At 52.4% G+C, this 23278-nt stretch overlaps 6 protein-coding genes across 6 annotated transcripts; 3 read left to right on the plus strand and 3 right to left on the minus strand.

Annotated features, from left to right (window-relative positions):
* Positions 1-23: 23 nt before the first annotated feature.
* On the plus strand, positions 24-2349 carry BJX67DRAFT_381950 (putative NADH-ubiquinone oxidoreductase 64 kDa subunit; the record flags this gene model as incomplete). The annotated part of the gene is made up of 5 exons (XM_071033116.1): positions 24-846; positions 912-1252; positions 1304-1454; positions 1514-2245; positions 2333-2349. The coding sequence occupies 5 exons, from the start codon at positions 24-26 to the stop codon at positions 2347-2349; spliced, it is 2064 nt and encodes a 687-aa protein (XP_070885409.1).
* Positions 2350-2827: 478 nt separating this feature from the next.
* On the minus strand, positions 2828-4519 carry BJX67DRAFT_139251 (uncharacterized protein). The gene is made up of 4 exons (XM_071024629.1): positions 4133-4519; positions 3997-4076; positions 3609-3801; positions 2828-3413 (listed from the first exon to the last, which is right to left on the minus strand). Exons 1-4 carry the CDS (start codon positions 4151-4153, stop codon positions 2889-2891), a joined length of 819 nt encoding a protein of 272 aa, XP_070885410.1. The 5' UTR covers positions 4154-4519; the 3' UTR covers positions 2828-2888.
* Positions 4520-4794: 275 nt separating this feature from the next.
* Positions 4795-9230, plus strand: BJX67DRAFT_372617 (pre-rRNA-processing protein ESF1; the record flags this gene model as incomplete). Its single annotated transcript, XM_071031273.1, has 9 exons — positions 4795-4971; positions 5057-5184; positions 5264-5408; positions 5464-5506; positions 5560-5673; positions 5731-5772; positions 5818-6049; positions 6115-6440; positions 7120-9230. The coding sequence occupies 9 exons, from the start codon at positions 4795-4797 to the stop codon at positions 9228-9230; spliced, it is 3318 nt and encodes a 1105-aa protein (XP_070885411.1).
* A 933-nt stretch (positions 9231-10163) lies between these two features.
* BJX67DRAFT_139396 (uncharacterized protein) lies at positions 10164-14113 on the plus strand. Its single transcript, XM_071024633.1, has one exon. The coding sequence runs from the start codon at positions 10313-10315 to the stop codon at positions 13919-13921; it is 3609 nt and encodes a 1202-aa protein (XP_070885412.1). The 5' UTR covers positions 10164-10312; the 3' UTR covers positions 13922-14113.
* BJX67DRAFT_139389 (putative sugar hydrolase) lies at positions 14113-17096 on the minus strand. The gene is made up of 6 exons (XM_071024631.1): positions 16860-17096; positions 16687-16801; positions 16562-16625; positions 15852-16501; positions 15521-15798; positions 14113-15453 (listed from the first exon to the last, which is right to left on the minus strand). The coding sequence occupies exons 1-6, from the start codon at positions 16890-16892 to the stop codon at positions 14305-14307; spliced, it is 2289 nt and encodes a 762-aa protein (XP_070885413.1). The 5' UTR covers positions 16893-17096; the 3' UTR covers positions 14113-14304.
* Positions 17097-17518: 422 nt separating this feature from the next.
* On the minus strand, positions 17519-22975 carry iml1 (GTPase-activating protein IML1; the record flags this gene model as incomplete). The annotated part of the gene is made up of 1 exon (XM_071033117.1): positions 17519-22975. One exon carries the CDS (start codon positions 22973-22975, stop codon positions 17519-17521), a length of 5457 nt encoding a protein of 1818 aa, XP_070885414.1.
* Positions 22976-23278: the final 303 nt, after the last annotated feature.

The raw sequence follows: 23278 nt of genomic DNA on the forward strand, positions 1-23278 counted from the left end.
GCTGCTGCTGCTGCTGTTGAGCAATGAGCCCTGCGCTGATCTGGGGCCGTCCAGACGCCCTCGCGCTGAGAAGAATCGGATTCTTCTCCAGAAGATTATACGCCTCGAGAGCCCCTATATCTCCTCGATCAACCGCCCGAGAGTTCCCGATCCACACTAATTCCAAACCTGTACCTCAGTGCTTCGCGTCGCGTGCGGCCTTCTTCACCCCCCAACTCTCAATTCGACACCAGTCGACAGCACCGGGGGGCGGCAGAACTCTTCGCACATCCCGCATTCGAAATGCCGTCGTCAAATCCTTTGCCTACTGCGGCTTCTTCATTATCATGAGCAGTGCAGCTGTCGTAGGCTTCTTTATCTATGATGCAACCACGTATCGCGAATCCTCCAGCGCCGAAGCAATCCCCGTCTCGGAATTGGCCCTCAATCCACGCCGTGGGGGACCGAAGAACCTGCCAATCGCGGAAGTGCTGGTAGGCGACAATGACTCCGAGGCGATGCAGGCACAAAGGGACAAACCGAGACTGGTGATTCTGGGGACGGGTTGGGGGAGTATTGCGCTGCTCAAACAGCTTAATCCTGGCGATTACCACATCACTGTTGTCTCACCGACAAATTACTTCTTGTTTACGCCGATGCTACCGTCCGCTACCGTCGGAACCTTAGGGTTGAGGTCTCTTGTTGAACCGGTTCGGCGGATAGTCCAAAGGGTCAATGGGCACTTCATCAAAGGGGAGGCCGTGGACGTCGAGTTCTCAGAGAAGCTGGTCGAGGTTGCGCAGCTCGATTCCAAGGGACAGAAACAGCAGTTCTATCTTCCGTACGACAAGCTCGTCATCGGTGTCGGTAAGCGCTGAGATCTGCTTCTTTTTGGTTTCGGTGGCTTTACTGATCAAAATAACTTTCTCTAGGCTGTGTCACGAACCCTCATGGAGTCAAGGGCCTCGAGAATTGCCATTTCTTGAAATCGATCGACGACGCTCGCAAGATTAAGAATCAGGTGTTGGAAAACATGGAACTTGCGTGCTTGCCAACCACCAGCGATGAAGAGCGCAAACGTCTGCTCTCCTTCGTCGTTTGCGGTGGAGGCCCAACTGGTGTTGAATTTGCTTCGGAGCTCTTCGACCTCCTTAATGAAGACCTGCTTTACTCCTTCCCGAAGATCTTAAGGAACGAGATCTCCGTCCATATTATCCAGAGTCGTAGTCATATCTTGAATACCTACGATGAAGCTCTCTCGAAATATGCGGAGGTAAGTTCTGGCTGTATCCGTGTTGCTAGAACAAGCGACTAATAGCGACAGTCCCGGTTTGCTCGCGATGACGTTGACGTCCTAACAAACGCAAGAGTGAAGGAAGTCCGCGAAGATAGGGTAGTTTTCAGCCAAATAGAGGACGGAAAGACCGTGGTCAAAGAAATCCCCATGGGATTTTGCCTATGGTCAACTGGTATCGGTAAGCAGTTCCTTCGAGGTACCTGGTATATAACTACGATTTGCTAATTGAACACCTAGCCCGTGCCGATATTTGCAAGAGAATTTCCGACAAGCTCGAGGCGCAGAACAACAAACATGCTCTGGAGACCGACTCTCATCTCCGCCTCATCGGAGCTCCCCTTGGCGACGTTTACGCCATGGGCGACTGCTCCACAGTCCAAAACAACGTAGCAGAACACATCGTCTCCTTCCTCCGCACCATCGCCTGGGAGAAAGGCAGAGACCCGCAGAAAGTCCATCTCACCTTCCGAGAATGGCGCGACGTCGCCAATCGAGTCAGGAAGCGCTTCCCGCAGGCTTCTAACCACCTCCGCCGCCTCGATAAACTCTTCGAACAGTACGACAAAGACCACTCGGGCACTCTAGACTTTGAAGAACTCTCCGAACTCCTCCACCAAATTGACAACAAACTCACCTCCCTTCCCGCCACTGCCCAGCGCGCAAACCAACAAGGCCAATATCTCGGCCGCAAACTTACCAAGATCGCCGCCGCCATGCCCGGCATGCAAGCCAACAACATCGATCACGGCGACCTCGACGAAGCAGTCTACAAGGCCTTCAACTACAGACACCTCGGTAGCCTGGCGTACATCAGCAACGCCGCCATCTTCGACTTCGGGGGCTTAAATTTTGCCGGCGGTGTCCTGGCTATGTATCTCTGGCGAAGCATCTACTTCGCTGAGAGCGTCAGCTTGCGAACGCGGTGTATGCTCGCTATGGATTGGGCGAAGAGGGCCCTTTTCGGGAGAGGTATGGTTGCTTTCCTTTTCCTTCTAACTATTCCTGTTTTCCATGTGTTTGACTAGGAAATCTTTAACTAACTCTTGTTTCATCTAGACCTCATGAGCTTCTAATCAGGAATCCTGAGGATGTGCGTGAAGCGTGGATAGGGCGAAGTGGATCGGGGTCTTTTGGGCGTGATATCGGACATTCAGGATAAATTCGTTGTATGTTTGTTTGCTGCACATATATATCCTGGGAGGATGTCTTGACTAGATCTTGAATGCAATTCTTCTTGCTTGTATAGTCTGATCGACACTAGGAGCTTAAATACTAATTGGACGAGTATTTTCTCGCACGTTGCGTGGGTTTCGACAGGTAGTGAGAGCGATGTGGGAGATACTTCATGTCTTGCATGTTAGTCTAAACAGTCTTAAGCCATATCCCGGCACGAGGAGACCTAGATTAAAGCGGCTTCCGGGGCTTGCGGTTCGAGTTGTACGAGGAAGAATGTCTGGATCCATTGAGACGCTAACTCATGACTTCGTATAAAAAAAGTGAACGCCGGCCTCGAATTCCCAACGCCTCAAGCCAAGGAAAAAAAAGATCAGAGGCAAAGCGGCTGCAAGGTCGAGATGCTGAATGATAACACATACATGGCAGGCCCAGCCGGTCATGAGATCATGGGGTCAACCTCTCCGTTATTGGTCATTACAGTGTCGTTAGATGCGCCATTCTGGCTGTTTCCCGCAGAGTCCTCGGCGGAATTACTGTTATTGCTGGATTCCCCGAGTCCAAGGTCCAGCTTGTCGGGGATATCTTTCTTTGCCTCTCGGGCCTTCTGCTCCGCCCAGGCGTACAACCGAGCGAAGTCACACAACAAAGCTTCTGTACGGGCGCCTTGGCTTTGCAAGATCGCTGCGTTAACCTTGGCATAAATATCCCTACGCAAGTCGGAATGAAGAAGCGGAGCTAGTGATGGTGTTAGGTTTTCCTTTGGGAAGATGAGAAGTGCAAGTGTCTTCTCAAGGTCTTCAAGGAATTGTGGGTTCGTTGGCGCCCGTGGAGCAAGCTGCGAAGTAGCAAACTCCAGGGCAGGTGTGATGTCTCCATCAGGGTTAAGTGTGCAGGAGCGAATTAACTCCACTAATTGCAAGCGCAGTAACGCAAAATGCAAGGAGGGATTTTCATCCAGTATCTGGGCCGATCTGTTAGCACAGTGCCACAATCGAGGGTGTAGAAATATATTCAAGAACATGAGTTGTTGTTCATACTGAGGACTGAAGATGTTTGTTTATCAACAAACCCAGAGGGTGTTCTGAGTGGTGCATGAAACTTGGTCTAATCATAACAAAAGGAGAGAACTGAATGCGCAATGTGTATTTGTTCTTACCTGAGGATTAAGCTCATTGACCTTCTCGATCGCAGCCTGAATATTTCCTGAATAGATGGCCGTTCGAATCTCAACACGTTCCTGTATAGAGTCGACATCCACAGGCTGGATGTTGGCTTCGAGTGCAAATTTGTGCGCGGCGGCTGGATAGCCATTTGTAACTAGGTAGTCCATGATCAAGCGGTTCATATCACTTTTCATTATGTTAGCAACTGAATAACGATGCTTGGGAAATGAAAGGGCAAGAGACAGGAAACAGATCAGAAACACAAGTTATAATGTTCTCCTCAAGGATTATTTTATTTTCAGAGAGATTCCCAACTTGAAAATAAATGCATCATTAAAAACGCGGCAGGATGTGCAGAAAATTGCAAGGGAAGCAACGTACGTTTTAGATGGCTTGACCTCATCAACCTTGCGCTCGAATTGGTGCCATGTTGGTGTTGATGTTGAGGCAGTGGGAGATACCTGCTCCGCGTGTTAAAAGCAGCAAACATGGACACACCAGACGCCGAGAGGCATACGTAATTAGCAGCAGAAGACATGATTGGATAGTAAAGGGGAAATCTCTGGGACTCTCAGGTGACCTGGAGCTGAATAGGCCGTCTGTGAAGATGGGAGGCTTCGCAGACGGGGGCCATGGGGTTGCTGAGAAGAAGCCGAAGAAAAGAAGCGTTGGGAGGGAAGAGAAAGAGCGAAAAAGCAGGTCACGTTTCATTGACACAGCAAGCGAATGTCACACCCCAGCGCTAGTCCAGATTGGACCAAGCGTCGTTTGCTCTCGAACAAGCATGGGAGACACTGGCCTTGAAACGATCTGGATCCGACTCTCATCCGATACTGTTTTTGTGCAGAGAGTCAGTTCAAAATCCGGAACAAAAGTATGAGAATGGAAGTCGATGGTTCGGCAGGTGAGCCCACCGAACAGCATCTGAGCTTGGAGCTTCTGTTGTTGCAGAGCCAGAGCACACTAACCCGTACTAGGAAGATATACCGCTCAAAATGGTTTAGCCTCATCGCACTTCTCGCAAGGTTGTCTCTTTGGCCTCTTTGCACTTGCACCACTTATCCGTGTGACTTTCAATAGATCGGCCCCTTGTTGCCTACTTATTCCTGAATATTAGCGCTCTTTGTGATGCTCGGAAGGCGGAGTTTATAGGCCGATACTTCAGGAACAGTAGGCAACATGGAGTCGATCCCGCCGGTGTATTCAGCCGCGACGAACCTGAAGGAGCGCTACTCTCCGCCATGGGCAGACTTGAGTATTATCGGAATCGCTGGTAGTTCCGGCTCTGGAAAGACTTCTGTTGCAATGGAAATTGTGAAGTCCTTGAACCTGCCCTGGGTTGTTATCCTCGTCATGGTACCTTGAGCCGAGTCCCAACTATAAATCCACTCCCGACGAGCGATGCTGGCCTCATAATGTCTGACATGTTTGCGGTGCGCAGGACTCGTTCTACAAGAGTTTGACTCCGGAGCAACATATCAAAGCGCATGCGAACGAGTTTGATTTCGACAGCCCTGACTCCATCGATTTCGACGCATTGGTACAATGCCTTCGAGATCTCAAACAAGGGTATAGTAGCCGTGTTCCTGCTCTGTAACACGCTTTTTGGCAGTCGACCGCGGTATTCTTAGAACTGACGCGCTAAAAGAAAGAAGGTAGACATTCCTGTCTATTCGTTTGTCGAGCATCAGCGACAAGCCCATACCACACCCCTCTACTCTCCACACGTCTTAATTCTAGAGGGTATTCTTGCCCTCCATGATCCTCGGGTGATGGAATTATTAGATGTGAAAGTATGATTTCCTGTACTGTACGTCGGACAATGTGGAGCTTACTTTTGCTCTCTAGATATTCGTAGAAGCGGACATGGACGTCTGCTTAGGACGCAGAGGTGAGTATTGTGATTCTCGAGGTAAAAGTGACTATCTGACGAAGACAATCTAGTTTTACGTGATGTCAAAGAAAGGGGTCGAGATATTGATGGGATCATCAAGCAATGGTTCAACTATGTGAAGCCCTCATATAAGCGGTTTGTAGAGCCGCAACGGTCTTTGTCGGGTATGGCACATGCTCTTGAGATATTATCGAGGGTCTCTGACTCAACACGGTTTCTAGACATTATAATTCCTCGAGGTATCGAAAATAAAACAGCCATTGGTAGGTGTCACGTTCCTTTTATTTCGCTTAGGACTAATGAGGTAGGGATGGTTGTACAACATATTCAACGAAAGCTTCAAGAAAAGTCAGAGAAACACAGTGCAACGCTGCAGGAGCTCCGGGCCATTGCTTTAGAGAAGAAGCTATCGCCCAATGTTGTTATCATGCCGCAAACACCGCAGTTTGTTGGCATGCATACTATTCTGCAGGATCCGGATACGGAGCAGGTCGACTTTGTATTCTATTTCGACAGATTGGCGGCGTTGCTCATTGAAAAGTATGTCCCACCTACGCAAGCCAGCAGGCACATCGTGACTGACAACATACGTTCTCACATGACAGGGCTCTAGATGGTACCTCGTACACTGCAAGGGAAGTGGAAACCCCTCAACACACAACATACAGCGGCTTGGGCCAGGAAGGCGTTGTATCGGCCGTTGCTGTCCTGCGCGGAGGCTCATGCCTCGAAACCGCTCTCAAGCGGACGATTCCGGATTGTATCACCGGCCGTGTGCTCATCCAAACCAACGAGCGCAATGAAGAACCGGAATTACATTACCTTAAACTACCACCGGGTATCGAACAGCACGCTAACGTCATGCTCCTTGATCCCCAGATGTCGAGCGGGGGAGCAGCTTTAATGGCGGTGCGTGTCTTGATTGATCACGGTGTGGCGGAGGAGAAGATTGTTTTTGTGACCTGCGCTGCCGGCAAATCGGGACTTAAGAGACTCAGTGCTGTATATCCTCAAGTCAAGGTCATTGTTGGGAGAATTGAAGAGGAGCGAGAGCCTCGGTGGATGGAGACGAGGTATCTCGGATGTTGAAGCTATACATAGATAGGTTCACGATATATACATACTGTTTTCGACTGCTCTCGATAAATTAATTCCTAGCGAGGGATACGGCCATTACAATCATCTGACATAATTTCTCAATGGATTCCACTAATTCATCGTTGGACCTTCATCAGTCTGCACATCGAGCGCTTCGGAGCGGAATGCACGGGCCACCTCCGACGCCGCAGGATCTGAGGTTCCACCCGCCAAAAAAAATATCATGCCTCAAACTCTTCCTCCTCGTAAGCAAGAAATTAGCACAAATCAAGTCGGCGCAGAGATATTTTCAACCCTAATCAAACATCTGACTTCGTTACGACTCCTGAAAATTCGCCCAACCGACGCGCCCCAAGAATGTCAGACCGGAAGCAAAGCAAGAAGAACAGCAGAGGAGGCAAACATGACGCGGGACCGGTCATCAGTATCTCCCCGCCCATACACCCTTTTTTTTTTTTTAACTCTCACGGGAGGAAGGTCACATGTATCTAACGTCGCTCCGTGAATTGTAGCCGATCCCCGATTCGCAAATATCCAGACAGACCCGCGCTACCGCCTCCCTAGCAAACGACACACACACACGAAGCTCGATAAACGGTTCGCGCACATCCTGCACGATAAGGATTTCTCAAGGAACGCCGCGGTTGATAGGTACGGACGGAAACTCGCACGCGATGATACGAAGAAACACCTGGAACGTTTCTATCGGCTCGAGGATGAGGACGAGGGTGACGAAGATGGAGACGGGAACGGAGACGATGTCAGCGTCGATGATGATGACGAGGTTTTGAAGGAACTGAAGAAGGCTGATAGTAGGTCTGCTGGGTATGATCCTGCGCGGGACGGCGGGTTTTCTGAGTCCTCATCGGAGGAGGACTCTGAGGAGGATGAAGATGAAGACGAAGATGAAGAAGTTGGTTCGGAAGAGGAGTTGGAATTTCCTGATAAGCAGCAAGTTGATGTGCCCGTTGGCGAGGTGACGGATCGGATTGCGGTGGTTAATCTCGACTGGGACAATATCCGGGCGGAGGATTTGATGGCTGTGTTTTCGAGCTTTATGCCGAGTGGCGGCAAAGTTCTGAAGGTTGCTGTTTACCCGAGCGAGTTCGGGAAGGAGAGGATGGAGAAGGAGGAGACGGAGGGACCACCGAGGGAGATCTTTGCTTCAAGGGTTGGGAGTGGTTCTGGAGAGGACGATGATGAGGACGAAGAGGAAGTTGATTCCGAGGAAGAGGAGGAGGAAATCAAGAAATCCATTCTGAAGGAGGACCAGGGCGAGGAGTTCAATTCTACAAAGCTCCGGAAGTACCAATTGGAGCGTTTACGCTACTTCTACGCCATCTTGACATTCTCGTCGAAAGCTGTTGCAAAGCATGTCTACGACAGCGTTGATGGGGCAGAGTATCTGTCTAGCGCAAACTTCTTCGATTTACGATTTGTGCCTGAAGATACCGACTTTTCCGACGACAAGCCACGAGATGAGTGTGAGCGGATTCCAGACGGGTATCAGCCAAACGACTTTGTGACCGACGCCCTCCAGCACAGCAAAGTCAAGTTGACATGGGACATGGATGACAAGTCGCGGAAGGAAGCTCAGGCGCGTGCGTTCCGGGGTAGCCGAAAGGAAATCGACGAGAATGATCTGAAGGCCTACCTTGCAAGCGATAGTTCCGACGATGAGGAAGAAGGAGGCGTGGATATTGTTGATGCTGCACGACATAAAGGTTCTAAAACATCACATAAAGAGGAAGAGAAGCAACGTATGCGCGCGCTTCTTGGTCTAAGCGCGCAGCCGGTTCAGACTTCCAAGTCGGATGGTCCTGTTGGTGAAATGGAGGTCACCTTTACCTCGGGTTTGGCTGGTGGTCCCAACCGCGATAGCATCTTTGAGAACGAGCCGGAAGAGACGACCGTTGAGAAATATCTGCGCAAGGAGCGCGAGAGGAAGAAGCGGCGGAAGGAAAAGCTCAAGGGTGACAAGGCAGGCGGTGACGAAGCTGAGCAGGAGGGCGATGCAGCAGGTGAACAAGAGCCGCAGGAGGAAGATTTGGGCTTCAACGACCCGTTTTTCGATGACCCATCTGGGAAGGCAGCCACGACTGCTCGCCGGAAGGAGGAGAAACGCAAGAAGCGGGAGCAGCGTGAAGCCGAAGAAGCAGCCGCCGCAGCTAAGCGGGCGGAGCTGGAATTACTGATGATGGACGACGACGATGCCAAATCGGGCGTCCGACATTTCAATATGAACGAAATTGTGAAGGCAGAGAAGCAGGCCCGTAAGAAGAAAGGCAGGCGCAAGGGCAAGGACCAGGGTGTTCAAGAAATTGCCGACAACTTCGAAATGAACGTCAGCGACCCACGGTTCTCCAGACTCTTCCAGAGCCACGAGTTCGCGATTGATCCCACCAATCCCAAGTTCAAGGCCACGTCGGGTATGAAGGCCCTGCTGGAGGAGGGTCGGAAACGACGTCGGGAACGGGATGAGCGTGGGGACGATGAAGAGGACCAGACTCGCAATTTGAAGAAGCAGAAACAGCGGTCTAAGAAGGGCGCATCCATGGAAAATGACACAGATGAGCTGAAGAGATTGGTGGAAAAGGTGAAGCGGAAGACACGAAAGGCATGATATGAATTTACCTCCTCGTTCTTGTTTCTTACTACTGTGTACTTCTCCAGCGCAGCGTCTTCTCGAAGGCAACAAGGAGCATATCCTCTTCAACAGCATATTTCATCACCAATATTTGGCCTTGGTATCGTGCGGTTTTCTCGTGTCGTAGTGTCACGGCGTTCAAGCTCTAGAACTGCTTATTTTTTCCCCTTCGCCTGCTTCTCTCCCAGTCTGATCTTCAGCCCTCTGTCCCACCAACGATGTATGATGCAACTTCTGCCGAGTTTTAAAATGAGAGTTGCCATCCCGGCAGCTGTCAGCCATGCGGCATCCATGTCGATACTAGCAGAGATGTTTGTCTGTGTAACGCACCTGGTCATTTGCATCTGGTCTGACCAAGGTGAAATGTCATCACTTGACCAATTGGCATCTGAATCCAGGCCCTGGGAGATGTGAGCAGTCGTGAAAATGCTCCTGGCCTTCATGAGGTTGCAGGAATCATCTCCTTTGGTCTCTGGGATAGAGGGTTGCCTCAGTGCTTCTGTTGTTCTTCCCTCACCGCCCTTTCCGCCTCTTCACCAACCCGAAGGCCCCAACCACTTTCCCTTCTCATTCCACCTCCACCACCTCTTTCTTCCCCTCCTCTGCTTCCTGTCGACTTATCGTTTGTCTTCTGGCGTGGTGGTGGCCCTCAATTCCTCTATCCTCCCGTCGTCTCGCCCCTTATTCTCCTTCTTTCGTGGCTTCCGAAGACACGTCAAGACTAGATCCCATACAAACCCCCTCCCCCCACTCGGGTAGCCGGAGCACTCGAGAATGGTCTTCCTTCGGCGGATTCAGTAATGGAGGACTGCAGTTCAGTTTAGTCTGGCTGTTGGTTATTTGGCTTCGACCCTGTCTGGCATTGAGATATCTTCGTTCTCGAAAGTGATTCGATCTGCTTTGCTTGGTCTGGGCGGGGATTTGATACGCTCGGGGTTGACCTTGATTTGCCTGTTTCTTGCTATTTCCTGTCCGTTTTTCTTGCCTTTAGACTTTCTTTCGTGCCTGTCTTGGCCCATTCACCTTCATCGGTCCTAATTTGTATCAGCGCCTTCAAAATGCTGGGGCGACTGCTGAACACCGCGGCGACGACTTTGAATCCTTCGGCATATACTTCCAAACCAACCCCACAGCTGGAATCGGTTACTGAAGAGGAACATACGTCTGGACTGCTGTTCCCCGATGTGAGCTTGCTACGACGTTCCAATGCGCACACCTTTCCCCTCCAAACCGGCTTCAGTTCCCCAAATGCCTCCGCAGCTGGTGCCTACGATGACCGCGGCGGCGTGGAGTTGGATCCCCTCAAGGACTTTCGGGTTATAATCGCCCAGAATTCGCTGGGTGACAGAGAGCCCTGCATTCTGCTTGATACTCGCGCCAATACATCAGAACCCTCCTCACCTGGACTGGGGCTGGAGCCTCAGGTTTTCGAGAACCCTGGCCCCCGACATGCTCGTACCGTCTCGACCGTCTCGACTCTGTCCCGCGGGCGGCGCAGCTACCTGTCCCAGTCTCAAATGACAGATCAGACCCCGCTTTCAATTGCGGCTGAGGCGCGGAGGGCATCACCAGTGGCATCGAGCGCCTTTATCCGAGCGCGTGGTCGTAGCTCAACAATTGCTCCCGTTGGAGGATTCCAAGAGTCCGCTCATTTGCGCAATCACCAAGCAGACATGAACGATGCGGGGCTATTGAATTGCATATTTGGTAGTAGTGCATTCAGCTATCGTGGCTCCTCTACGAAAATGCATATCATTTCCGCTGATGATGAATCGGGAGCGACCGGTCACGCATCACCGGCAACCCGCAACTCTTTCATACGTTCATACACTGCTGGGAGCACTTCGGGATTTGTCAACCCAAATCGTGTCGATTACAAACCACGGTCAAAAGTTACGATTCTCTTGACAAGGATGTTCAGTGTTAATTTGCCCGAGGCGGGTGACCCATCCTCCGAGGGGCAAGAGTTTGCGCCGTCGGTCCATCAAGAGTCCCTTCCTGAGGTTGGTTACCCTTTTCCTGATGTTAACAAGCGCAAGAAAGTCAAGGAAAAGAAGACTCCGATGTACGCAGTCGCCATCACCGTTCAGATTCCAGTCTTGTCGCGCAGTTCCCCTCGACCGGGTTCGCGGTTCAGCACCCAGGGCCAAGAATCTCCCAGGCCAGGAGTGGCTTGCTCTCTGGACTCAGATTATCGCTGGCGAGGTGGATTCCTCGATGACGCTCTTGCATCTGCGCCTGCTAGCTTGGACGAGCGGATTGACATGTTGGTGGACCATTGGGACGTCATAAATCGCACGCTGTCCCACCTTGAGAGGTTATCCCGGAACGAATTACTTTTTCTGTTGAAGCGAGTAGACGCTGTGGGAATGCATCCGAAGCCCGCCAAGCCCCCGAATATGCAACGAACGAACCAAACGTTCCTTCACCTACCGGCGAACGTCCTCTCCCTCAACTCGAAATTGAAGCACGAGGCTGTTCGGAGCGCCGGCCGTATCAGTACTGCATTGCAGATCCCAAACGTGGTTACGGGACAAAGCCGTTGGGGCGTGTGGCGCGACGAGGGTCGTTCCATCGTGCGCAGCCTTGGAGATAAGGACCATAGCTTTTTCTTCCTCGTTCTAATTACTGCCTTTCTGGGTAATCACACCGAGTGGCTCAACGCCTTGGGGCCCGACTGGTACCGACGCCGGCACTACCTGCAACAGAAAGCCCAACAAGATGCGGAGCCGGCGCTTTCCCATCGAACAGTGATTGTTTCTGCTGACAAGATGACTGCGCGGCGGCTTATTTTCTTACTTTCGGTCTTTCTCCCACCGAAGCAGCGCTTTGAACCGCTTCCATCTCCACTCCGGCCGGGCACCTCTGCTTCCACTCGTGCTGTTTCACAGAGCCCGCCTAACATACCTGTTCTGCGGCAAGAACCGCTTCGCAAAGCTATAGAGCGGCGGTCTCGCGCTCAACGTTTGAATATCCCAAATAGAGATCAACATCATCGATCTGTCAGCGCTTCGTCGAGCGAGACAGCCCACCGTTCAACGGACGATGCCGAGACTGATTTTAGCATATACCGCAGAGGCTCAGATGCTCGCTCCATCAGGACCATAGGCATTCCAATGCACGCGAGAGATGCACGCAGTCAGAACATCAGTACGCCAACAACTTCGGCCGCAAACCCCGGTAGCGCGGTTCCCGTACCCCATTTCGCTTCCCAAGGACGGCCTGAAAGGGAAGGATCTGACCAGACTCTTGGCGACGGAGTGGACAGTTTGGCATCAGAGACGTTGTTGAAGAACTTGCAAAGAAGCGAAAGCTCGGCAATCAGCGTCAATAATAGTGTTCCCTCTTCTGGTGGTCGGTGGGGCGGTCTCTTCAGTGGTCTCTGGAGCTCTCGCCAGGGATCGTCTCCCGAAAACAGCAGCGCTGGACCGCCAGAGCCCCGCCGGCGCTCGACATCAGAGTATACGAACCCACCAAAAAGGAATGCTCCGACTCTCAGTCAAATGGTCGAAGAGGCTTCTGTTGAAGAACCAACTCAAATAGCCACGAGTGCCAACATCTCTATCCCGCAGCCGCCGAATTCTCAACGAAATTTCGGTGAGGGGCCTCAAGATCTGTCCTCAGTGATAGACCATACCAAGGAGGCGATGTTGAAACTGTCAGTTCGAGAAGACGATGGGATCGTGGATGTTGAGCTGCCGCTGCCTGGATTCGTCTCGCTTTCTTCGTCTGGTGACTCCACGATGGCGTCGCCAAAGAAAACACGAACGTCGATGACAAGTGTTGATGCTCTCGCCTCTACGCACAGTAGCGGCTCCGGCCTCCATCACCATACGAAAGACAGCGATGGACCGAATATTAACGTCGCTGGTTGGCTGAAAAACTTCCACGATGACTTTTTGCTCCAGGGCGTACGACCCTATGCCAGCCTAGAATCTGATATCAAGCGTGCGATGCAATCTGAACCCACTCCCAGCAACGCGACGGTACTTGACACCGATGGCTCGGAGAGATGGATAGAAATCGCCACAACTCTGATTGCAGATGTGCGCACGTTTTCGGTCAAGCGGCTGCGTCTCAGGCGTCGGGCTGTTGGGGGACATTCTCAAAAATCACCAACTTCGCCGCCTAACCTCTCCAATCCGGACACTCCTCGCCGCTTTTCTGGTGGTTCCATGTCTACCTCGCAGCTCAGCGGCTACTTCTCGTCTGCCATGAGCTCGGCTAAAAACTCTCCTCAGCTTCACGGGGATGGATACCATATCGGTGAGGTAGAGGAAAGTTTTATAGAGGAGCCCGTAATGGACTTGGATGGGACTCTTGTTGATGCTCTTGAGCGTGTTCTCGCCCAGAGTGGACCACCTTCGTTGGCACCCACTCGTGCTCCATCGCCATCGCGAGCCCGCAAGGAGAACGATAGGCCTATTGAGCATATGGCCGCCCGAGACGACTTTCCTTCCCTCGAAGCTCCTCGTACTGAATGTCGTCGGCTAGTCCTCGGGGCTCTGGAAGAAGTAGTCCGCAGCGTAACCGCCGAGCATTGTCGCGAGGATGATGGGGGGCTTGATCTGGCGGACAGAGAGCGGAAGCGTATGTTGACTGGAGTCGACAACACGCTCCGAGAGGGCGTCCGCAAGTGGCTTCTCGACGTTGAGGAAGCCTGGTAGCTCCCCAACGCATACGGTTTTTACGATTCTTTCTTCTCCTTGAACTCATTACACCTAACCCTTTTAATTTTCGACCTTGAACAACCTAACGTTGCGTTGGCAGCGATCGATGACATTTCCGGTTTGCCAGCCGTGCGAATTTACCGGTTGCGGCTGTTGATATTTTGTTTCTCTTCTTGCTTGTGTTGATTATCATGATACCCATGTGTTGATTCATTCTGGATTTGTTTCGTTTACAGTTCTTGCATGATAAGTGATGTGATAACGGCCTCTCTACCCGTACGACGGGCATAAACGTTGAGTTCATCTGAATTGTGTTTTTCCCGAGTTGGTTGAGACATGACACGAACAAACCACGTAGATCCGTCAGGAGTAGCCACAATCTAATGTCCAACCCAATTTACCGTGACCTTCGTGTCCTCCCCAGCGATAGTAGCAACAACATCACCGTCGCTCAGCTTGACCGTCACAACTTTCAGAACCTCATGCGTCTTCGCCGGATCAACAACCTCAACCTCAACCTCCCCGCTCAACCCCCCATTAACCAACACCTCCAAGCCATCCAACGCATCACCCTCGGGAACCGCCAACTTTGGATTCACTGGCGTCACACTCCCCGGCCTCACCAGGATCGGGAGCGTCTCAAACCCATGCGTCTCCGTATACCACCGCCCAGCCTCATACTCCTTCCCGTGATCGAACCAGCTTATCCAGCTCCCCCGCTCATCCTCCGGCGTTCGGGGCACGTAAAATGTCACGGTCCCGGAGTCCGAGAAGACCGGCGCAACAAGCAGATTACTCCCGAACATGTACTGCGTGTCGAGCGGGTACGTGTTCAGGTCGTCAGGGAACTCAACGAACATAGGACGCATGAGCGGCGTGCCCTGCCGATGGCCCGCGAGCGCCTCGGCAAGTAAATACGGGGTCAGCGTGATCTTGCGCTTCACGCAGTCCCGCAGGACATCTGAGCAATCCTCGCCGTAGATCCAGGGGACACGGAACGACGAAGACCCGTGTAGCCGGGAGTGCGACGAGAGAAGGCCAAACTGGACCCAGCGCTTGTACAGCGCCGGCGGCGGGGTCCCCTCGAACCCGCCGATGTCTGAGGCCCAGAAGATGTACCCGCATAGCGAGAGGGAGAGGCCGCCGCGGAGGGACTCGGCCATGGCTTCATAGGTGGATTCGCAGTCGCCGCCCCAGTGGACGGGGTACTTCTGGCCGCCGACGGAGGTGGAGCGGGCGAAGAGGAGGGAGTTCGAGGGGCCTGAGACGGAGGTCATGGTTTCGTAGACGATTTTGTTGTAGAGGAGGGCGTAGTAGTTGTGCATGCGGACGGGGTCGGAGCCGTCGTGGTATTTGATGTTTCGGACGGGGATGCGCTCGGCGAAGTCGGTTTTGAACGTGTCGATACCCATATCCATGAGGCGGGTTAGGTGGGTGGAGTACCACGCTGCGGCATCGGGGTTTGTGAAGTCCACAACGGCCATACCGGCTTGCCAGAGGTCCCACTGCCACACGGAGCCATCGGTTCTCTGATTGTTGTGTTAGTGGGGGTATTCGTAAGGAGAGGAGGGGCGCTAGTTTCATGTAGGGACGAACCTTGATGAAGTAGCCGTTCTTTTTCCCGATTTCGAAGAGAGGCGATGCTTGTCCGACGTAGGGGTTTATCCAGATACTGAGTTTGAGGCCTCGCTCCTTGAGACGCTTGAGGTAGCCCGCTGCATCGGGAAACATTTCAGAGTCGAATTCAAAGTCGCACCACTGGTAGGACTTCATCCAGAAGCAGTCGAAATGGAAAACACCTAGGGGGAGGTCCCGCTCTCGGAAGCCGTCTAGGAAGCTGGTTACGGTTTGTTCGTCGTAGTTCGTTGTGAAGCCTAACGAGGAGGAAATTAGAAGGGCACAACGAGACAACGGTGGCAGGACGTACTCGTGGTGAGCCACAGGTTGTAACTCCATGCAGGAACCAAGCTAGGGCTCCCCGTCAAGGCCGTGTATCGGCGTAAGATCTCCTTCGGGGTACTCCCCTGAATGATGAAATATTCCAGCTCTTCACCGGGTATCGAGATATTGACTCTCGTCGTCCTCTCAGACTGTAGCTCCAGGCTGACCTTGCCAGGGTTGTTCACGAAGACTCCGTAGCCGTTAGAGCTGATATAGAACGGGATATTTTTATACGCCAATTCCGAGGAGGTACCGCCGTCTTCGTTCCAGATGTTCACGCTCTGTCCGTTCTTGACAAAGGGACCGAAGCGTTCGCCCAGCCCGTATAGCTTTTCTCCGACGCCGACATCTAGCTCCGCCAGCATGTATCCCTGGCGCTCGAAGAAGATGCCATCTTCAAAGCGTGACTTCTCGGTTGTTTGATCGCCCACGTAGCCAATGGAGCGCCATGAGTGGCCGGTAAGCTTTCCCTTGTCGCTGGAGAAGACGAAGCCCAGTTCGTTGGGGGTAGTGTTGATATCAAGGCTGAGAGGCCCGCTGGCGTAATTGAGTTTTTCCCCCTTTTGGTGTGTGATTTTGGTATGACCCGCGGACGTATTGAGTTGGTAATGCGGCCCATTGTCCAGTCCGCCAGCCCTACGAGAACGAGACGGTCAGTGGCTGCGAAAAGCAATGGGATCGAAATTCGCCGCGTACCAATGGACAAGTTTTACACCCACGATACCCTCCAATGGCGATGTAACGCGTGCAGAGACGGTAGCTGCCAGTGGAAAATAGTTAACTATGCTGCTCCTCGAAACCGGTTGCTGGTGAAGGCTCACGAGAATTCAGGGTGTCTCCGCGGTGTCTCTGGAACTTGTTCAAGAGCAGGTTAACCGTGTCCTTCTCAACGTGTAATCGCTCAATGTTGTTCATCCAGTCGATCCGAATGCCCTCCTGTATCACCGTCAGCTTTCCAGCACAGTATTCTGAAGTTATTCGAAGCGGGCCTCACCCGCAGGAGCCACATTCCTTCCGTGAACCTCATTGTTGATGATAGGGACCTCAATCACGAAGAAAACCAGAACTGGCGAAGTGAGAATATCCCTGAAAGGCAGGATTTGTTCCATTTCAATGAAACGCAGGCAAGCCAGAACCTCCACGGAAAAATTTCATCCGTGGCGCAGCCGACTTCAGGAACTTCATTTGGAAAGGACCAAGCTCCGAATTTTTGCATGACCTTGGTTGAGTGAGCCAGATTGGCTGTCAAGCTGTCAAACTCCAATTCTCTCTGGCAGCAGAAGGGGCGGGGCAGTTGCATCCGCTGAACGAGGGGTGCGTGAAGGAATTTGGCCCCGCCCCCATCGGAGAGAAGAGCTCCAGAGAAGCGGGACTTGGCAGGAGGGAGCTTTGTGATTGAAGCAAATTAGCCGTATGGGGATATAATCCACGAATCATGGGCGATCGAAATTGCAGGCGACGGGGAGAGCAGCAGTCGAGGGGCGAAGCCGTCGGTTTCGCCTGCATTGGTCCGGGGGGGTTTACTCCGACGCCGTTGGGCACAAAGGATAGATATGATATCTGGTACTGGACATGGAAAATAAGCCGCAATAAGCAGCGCTAACAGATTCATATACTGCTCTAAATGTCGTAATCGACTTGCATGCCGTCATATTAAGCCCCGCTCAGATTCAGCGGCCGTAGCCCGCCACTCCTCGGACTTCCCTTCGTTATCGAGCTCTCGTCCCGCTGTCTGCTTCGCTGGTCAATTAAAGGCAGGGTCCCGCTTCCTGTGGTTGGCCGGGACGGCGTGCCTGGTGGAGGTGAGATGTGACGCCCGATGACAGGCGCGGGCAGCTCCAGGGACGGGATAGACGAGTCTACGAGCGACCCTGTCGTAGGAGCTGCCTTGGCAGAAGCTGGATAAACGAGAGACTCGCTATATAGCTGCTCTAACCGGACGGGATCATTGCAGAACTCCTCAAACCCATGCAGGATGTGTTCTGGGGCGCGATAAAGGTTGGCAGTGTCGAAGCTGGACTGTGTTTGAGGGCTGGATGAGCCAACAATATCGTTGAACGGCCGGACGAGGGGAGACAACCGAGGTGAGAGACGGTCAATAGGATCGTAGGTACCCGCGCGAGCACGGTACTGCTCGGGGCGGTCTAGGCGTTCCTGCCGGGGGATGTCACGGCTGGCCACGCTCCGCGTACTCACGAGCCTGTTGGCGAGGACGAGGAAATCCCCTTCGTCGGTTATCTGTACGACAAGGCTGCCTGATTGATGAATGTATTGCGGGAAGCGGTAGTCAGGCCGGCCCCACGAGTAACACACCTCAACATCAGGAGGGAAGGCCGAGCGTGCCTCGAAGTCTAGTATGAAGTCAAACTTTTGCAGTACGACCTTGTGGAAATAGTGCGGATCTGCTGCGTCTTGGTGATTAAACGAAGCCGCAGTGAAGTAAACGGGCTTTGGGCCCTTGGGAGGAGGAACTGCAAGCTTCACCTTGTAAGGTTGCCGGAATGGTTGTGTTTCATCGATGGCACTAGCCTCGGCAATGGGCACCTGAACAAGTTTGAGCCCATACCTCTCAGCTGTTGCAGCCCATGACTGGACTGTATCCTCAATAAGCTTGGCAGTAGTATTCATCCAGCTGAGTTCAATATGAAAGCAATTGCCAGGGTTGTGCAGACGATCGTAGTGAAGGTCAATAACCTCCGGGCGGTTGGAGCGTTTGCGCGGGTCGACATCGTACTTTAACGTCTTGGATAGCATGATGGCGGCTTTGTTTTTGGATTTGGACGGAGTACCTGGAGTTTGAGGTACCTTGTGCTCGAGACTCGCAGAACGTGAGTGTGTGCTCATGGGAGACTCCTTCCAGTTTTCGCCCGTAGCAGGAGTAGATGGAACTGATTTGTCCGGTCGAATCTGAGGGAACCAGCTATTTCGAGATTCTGGGCGAGCACCGCGGTACTCACTCGAGATCTGATAGAAGTAATTTCCATCTTTGAAGTTGTGCCGCCCTTCCACGTGATGGAAGAGACCACGAACCCGAAGCTGCTCCCCGAAGCTGACAGCTTCATCACGATTGTCGATGTCTCGGAAGTTTTGAAGGAGCCAAGTCGTAAATTCAAGTCCGATAAAGCAGTTATAGTGGAGTCGTAGGTGCCATCTGCGGTCCATCATTCTCACACCCTTTTCACCCTGCATGATTTGGGCTAGCGATGACAAGGTGATGCTGGATCGCTCCAGCAGCTCCGATTCTGGGAGCAGCTGCGCTGGCGAGCCATCTTGCCCCGGATCCGCCAGGAGTAGAATACGATCCAGCTCGGCAGCAACCACTTCCGAGGGGTTTCTCGTTTGGTACATGATGTTCAAGGGATTATGATCTCCCTTTTTGTTAGACGATTCGATTCTCTTTTCGTCCTGGGGCACGTATTTGTGCCGCTGCCAGATCTGGGTGAGTTGATTGATCCCAAGTAAATGGATCTCCTCTTCGTTGTCTTCATTCGGGTTCTCGATGTGTCTTCGCGCGTTTGGATGTAGACGCATCGGAATTAAGACATATCGAACGCGCCAGAAGTGAAGCTGCTGAGCTGGGTTGAATAGGTAATCCCGGTGGCCGGCGATGTAATTATCAGCGTAGTTCCAGTTGTATTCCTCGGTTGCTGGACGTAGCTTGATATGCTTCATCTCATACTCCGGGCTTAGAATTGTCCGCATGGCAGATGAGTAGACAAAGTCAAGGTCACTCCTCCTCTCGGGCGCCAAGTCCGATAGACTTCGGTGCGAAAACCGGGTAACTTCGATCTCATTGCCTCCCGTGCAAACAAGCCGATGGATGGAGTGCCCCTTGGAAAGGAACACCGTTGCGCCATCTTTTTCGAGGCCCTGGGTATCGAAGACATTTGGTGATTTTAGCGACGGCCGCCCGGACGCTTCAGATACATTCTTCCCAACCACAATTTGAAAGCCGTGGGAAAGACGGAGGGATATCATATCGCGCAGTAGCAGCCCCGTAGTTTTAGGCGCCTCGATGCCTTCCGCATCATCATTCGGAAAGACTCGATATGGGGTTTGGAGGTAATCTGAGGCTAATTCGCCTGCAGTGGGGAACTCCTCTGTTGTCAGGGGCAAGATTGCGGGGGACTTTAAACTCTTCCACTTGACAACAGCGACATGTGGTGGCCTCGGATAGGCGTGCTGCCAACGCCCAAACCAGCTGGTATCACGCGAGGCTTCTCTGGGGGTGTTACAGGGGTTAATGGAACGGACCCAGGGTGCAAGTAGCCGATCCTGGTATTCCTTTGCCGGTGTTTGGCGCAGTCCGGAATTCAACGTCAACTCGAATTTAGGAACCGACTTCTTAAGTTGCTGCTCGGAGCCGGTGTTGGCTTTGTGAGGTAGCTCAGTAGCCGTTGTCGAAAACGACTCGGTCATCACAGACCGCGCTGGTTGTTCTGAGTCTATGGCGGGAGCCTTTTGCTGCACCTTAATGGATATTGGTCTCGAAGGGGTTATAGTTGGGCTTTTTGGTTGTTTTGGGGGTGTGCTCGGGGTGGGTGATGCCTCAACTATAGTCGCGGTAGAGGCGGTATCGGAGGCACTCAAGGACTCACTGCTTCGAGATTCCTTCAGTTTTCCCATTGATTTCTTTCTGCTCGACGTTGGCATGCCAGTAGCATGTTCTACGTTAACTTCCGTGCTTGCCTGGGCCCTAGGCGGAGCAGCTCCTAGACCTCGGAGAGCAAAACTAATTGTCCGTGAGATTCGAGGCACTTTCGAAGTAGAAGATGCCTTTAGAGCAGGCTTCCTGGGTGAAGAAGGTTTAGTCTTCGGGATTTTTTCGAGCTTTCGCGGCCATTCGTTCGGGTTGACTTCATGCTCCCTTAGATGAGTAATCGACCTGGCGGAAATACGATCGTGTGTGCCGGAAAGTTGCACCTCAGGCTCGCTCGGTCGTTTTGGTTTTGATGGCTTGCGGTGGTGGTTACGCCCCGATAGTGGCCGAAATACCATATCGTCATAGTTGTCCATCCAAGCGACAGCTGATGATGCCGTGTGCGATGACTTGGAAAGCATCATTTCTTTGGAGTTCGCCATGTTCTGAAGAAAGGGCTCATGCCGTAGACTGTCGTTCAACTGGTGCCTGAAAGGAGAATTTCGCCGTAGCGAGGACTTAGACGGGTGTAAATTGGAAACTGTTAAACCTCTTGGGATGCTCTGGCCCTCCAGGAGATAAGGGACGGAAATGTTCGACTGCTCGCTTTCCATAACCCCTCCCATTTGTATTTCATACATCCGCACGCGTGGGACAAATGTCTTGGACCTTTTGGCCACAGTGAATGGAATGGGAGCGTTCGGGTCCTTCTTGAGAATCCTCCGAGACTCCCTATATGTTGCAGGATTCCAGAACGAAATATCAAGCCAATGTGGAATACCGTAACTCCAGTCATGGGAACGGGTCCATGGTCCGCGAGGACCACTTGCTGGAGGAGTGCTTGACATGGTCGACTTCGGGGAGAGATGAGAAGCTCGGTTCGTTAGACTTGCGAAGGAGTGACGCATCTCTGGAGAATATCCACCGGTTTGAATGTCGCCATAAGCAGAGCTAGAGTGCCTTCTGGCTGGTTCTCTGTATTTGAACAAAGGAACAGAGTGAAGCGGCATCGGGCTCAGGCAAACTAGATCTATGGCGATGCCGCGGTTGGTAAGCGCTTCGGTGGTAGAAGCCAAGGACTCATGGGATACTTCAAAAACGCCGCTACCGGGAGTGATGACGATAATAGATGTCCCCGTACGAACCATGTCGCGGTCAATATGGTCGAAAGCCAGGTGGGAGGAAGCCAGGTGGATTGCTTCTAGGATATTGCCACGAAGAGCGGTGCTCGGACGTCCTGCAATAGTTGCGCTAGGAGTCGTGGTACCACTAGCAAAAGAAGGGATCACTGGATTGTCTGGCACTTTCAGTATTGATACATCCCTTAAGAAGGTTCTGAAATCCTTCTTCAGTTCGTTGAGAATGGTCGTCCAATGACCGCTGGCCATGTCATTGACCACAACCCGATAGAAGTCCCTGACGGGGGCATTGTTGGGGCTGAACGCATTCTTGAAATTTTCCGAGCTCAGGGTGGATGGTAGTCCAGGCGCAGATGCATCGTACTCGACTCGGGTAAAGAGTACGATTGTAACGAGGTGTCTCGCGTCCGCATTTGCCCAGCGTTTGAAGAGTTCCGGCAGGAACCCGTTGATGACCCTGCTAAAGAGGATATCTCCAGTACCTTCTGAGTCGAAGTCCCACATTTCCCTCGACATCTGGATGAACAAGACGTATTTGGCGGACTCGCTACGGAAAACAGGAATGGTCTGCGGTGAGAAGAAGCCGGAGAGAACCTTTTTGCCCCGGATAAAGATGTTCTTCACAGTCGCCTTGATACTACCCATGAACACAATTTTCTGGCCCTTGTAGATAATCTTTCCAGCCAGCTCCGACATAACCAATCTCCACATATCAGAGCGGACAAGAAACTGGTCGCGGAAGGCTATGTCTACATGGGACGCAGAGCAATGAGCCCGATCGACGATAGAGATATAGACCGATGTTCTATTCTTGAAGCCAAAAGTATTTGCGACACTGCTAGTGACAGACAGCTCCAGTTTCGGGTGTCGAGTCCTGATCTCTGGCGGGAGAGGCTTCACCACAAATAGACATCGGGTCTGGAGAGGGGTCTTGAACTTCGACATCGGGTGGGAGCGCGATGTCGAGTCAGGCTCGGAATGCCCATGGCGAAGCGACCTTGATCTGAGCTCAGGGTTCGGCGTGTCCCCGAGGGACCGGGTAGACAAGATCTCGATGACATCGCCATCTCGCACGCCTGTATCGGCGAAAGCTGCTTGATTGAACAGAATTTCTTCTTTTGAAAAGGTCTCGTCGTGAACCCAGAGGGAGCATTGTCGTCGATCTAAGCCAGTCGAGGATAATCCGAAAGTTCTTCCGTCTGAACTCGACCGGTGGTCACTGTGGGCATCATGGAGGGATGTGTCGCCAGAGCGGGCGGTGGAGTCGGAGTCCAAGCTGGCTGCGCTGACCTGCCTCAAATGCGAGCGTCTCATGGGCCCCCGCATAGACATGCTTCAGGTTCCATCAAGATTGCATTGTTCAGTGGTTATTTCGAAATCGCTTACGGGATCGATCCAGTGCTGCCCGACGAGAGATCTCAGAATGTTTTGGGGTTTGTTCGCTACACTTCTTCTCAAGGGTGGTGATATCTCCCACGTGATATGATCTTCCACAAGAAGGAAGCGGTGGCTGTATCCCACGTGACCCGCGGCAGATGGAGAAATGATTTCCTATTCTGGAAAGTTGACTACTCCTCCAGCTCCAGGGCTAGGGCTAGCACCTGCAAGCACCCGTGGACAGCTGTACCTAGGTAT

The sequence above is a fragment of the Aspergillus lucknowensis genome (genome assembly GCF_044049455.1).
Source record: "Aspergillus lucknowensis strain CBS 449.75 chromosome Unknown BJX67scaffold_25, whole genome shotgun sequence".
NCBI classification, from domain to species: domain Eukaryota; kingdom Fungi; phylum Ascomycota; class Eurotiomycetes; order Eurotiales; family Aspergillaceae; genus Aspergillus; species Aspergillus lucknowensis.

Coding starts and splice junctions, on each gene's coding strand:
- BJX67DRAFT_139389 (XM_071024631.1), bottom strand. CDS start 16,892: ATGAGGTTCACGGAAGGAATGTGGCTCCTGCGG. Junction 16,502..16,561: donor GGTGTAAAACTTGTCCATTG/GTACGCGGCGAA, acceptor TCGTTCTCGTAG/GGCTGGCGGACTGGACAATG. Junction 15,799..15,851: donor CAACCTGTGGCTCACCACGA/GTACGTCCTGCC, acceptor CCTCCTCGTTAG/GCTTCACAACGAACTACGAC.
- BJX67DRAFT_139396 (XM_071024633.1), top strand. CDS start 10,313: ATGCTGGGGCGACTGCTGAACACCGCGGCGACGACTTTGAATCCTTCG.
- BJX67DRAFT_139251 (XM_071024629.1), bottom strand. CDS start 4,153: ATGTCTTCTGCTGCTAATTAC. Junction 4,077..4,132: donor TGTCTTCTGCTGCTAATTAC/GTATGCCTCTCG, acceptor CACGCGGAGCAG/GTATCTCCCACTGCCTCAAC. Junction 3,802..3,996: donor GAGGTCAAGCCATCTAAAAC/GTACGTTGCTTC, acceptor CATAATGAAAAG/TGATATGAACCGCTTGATCA.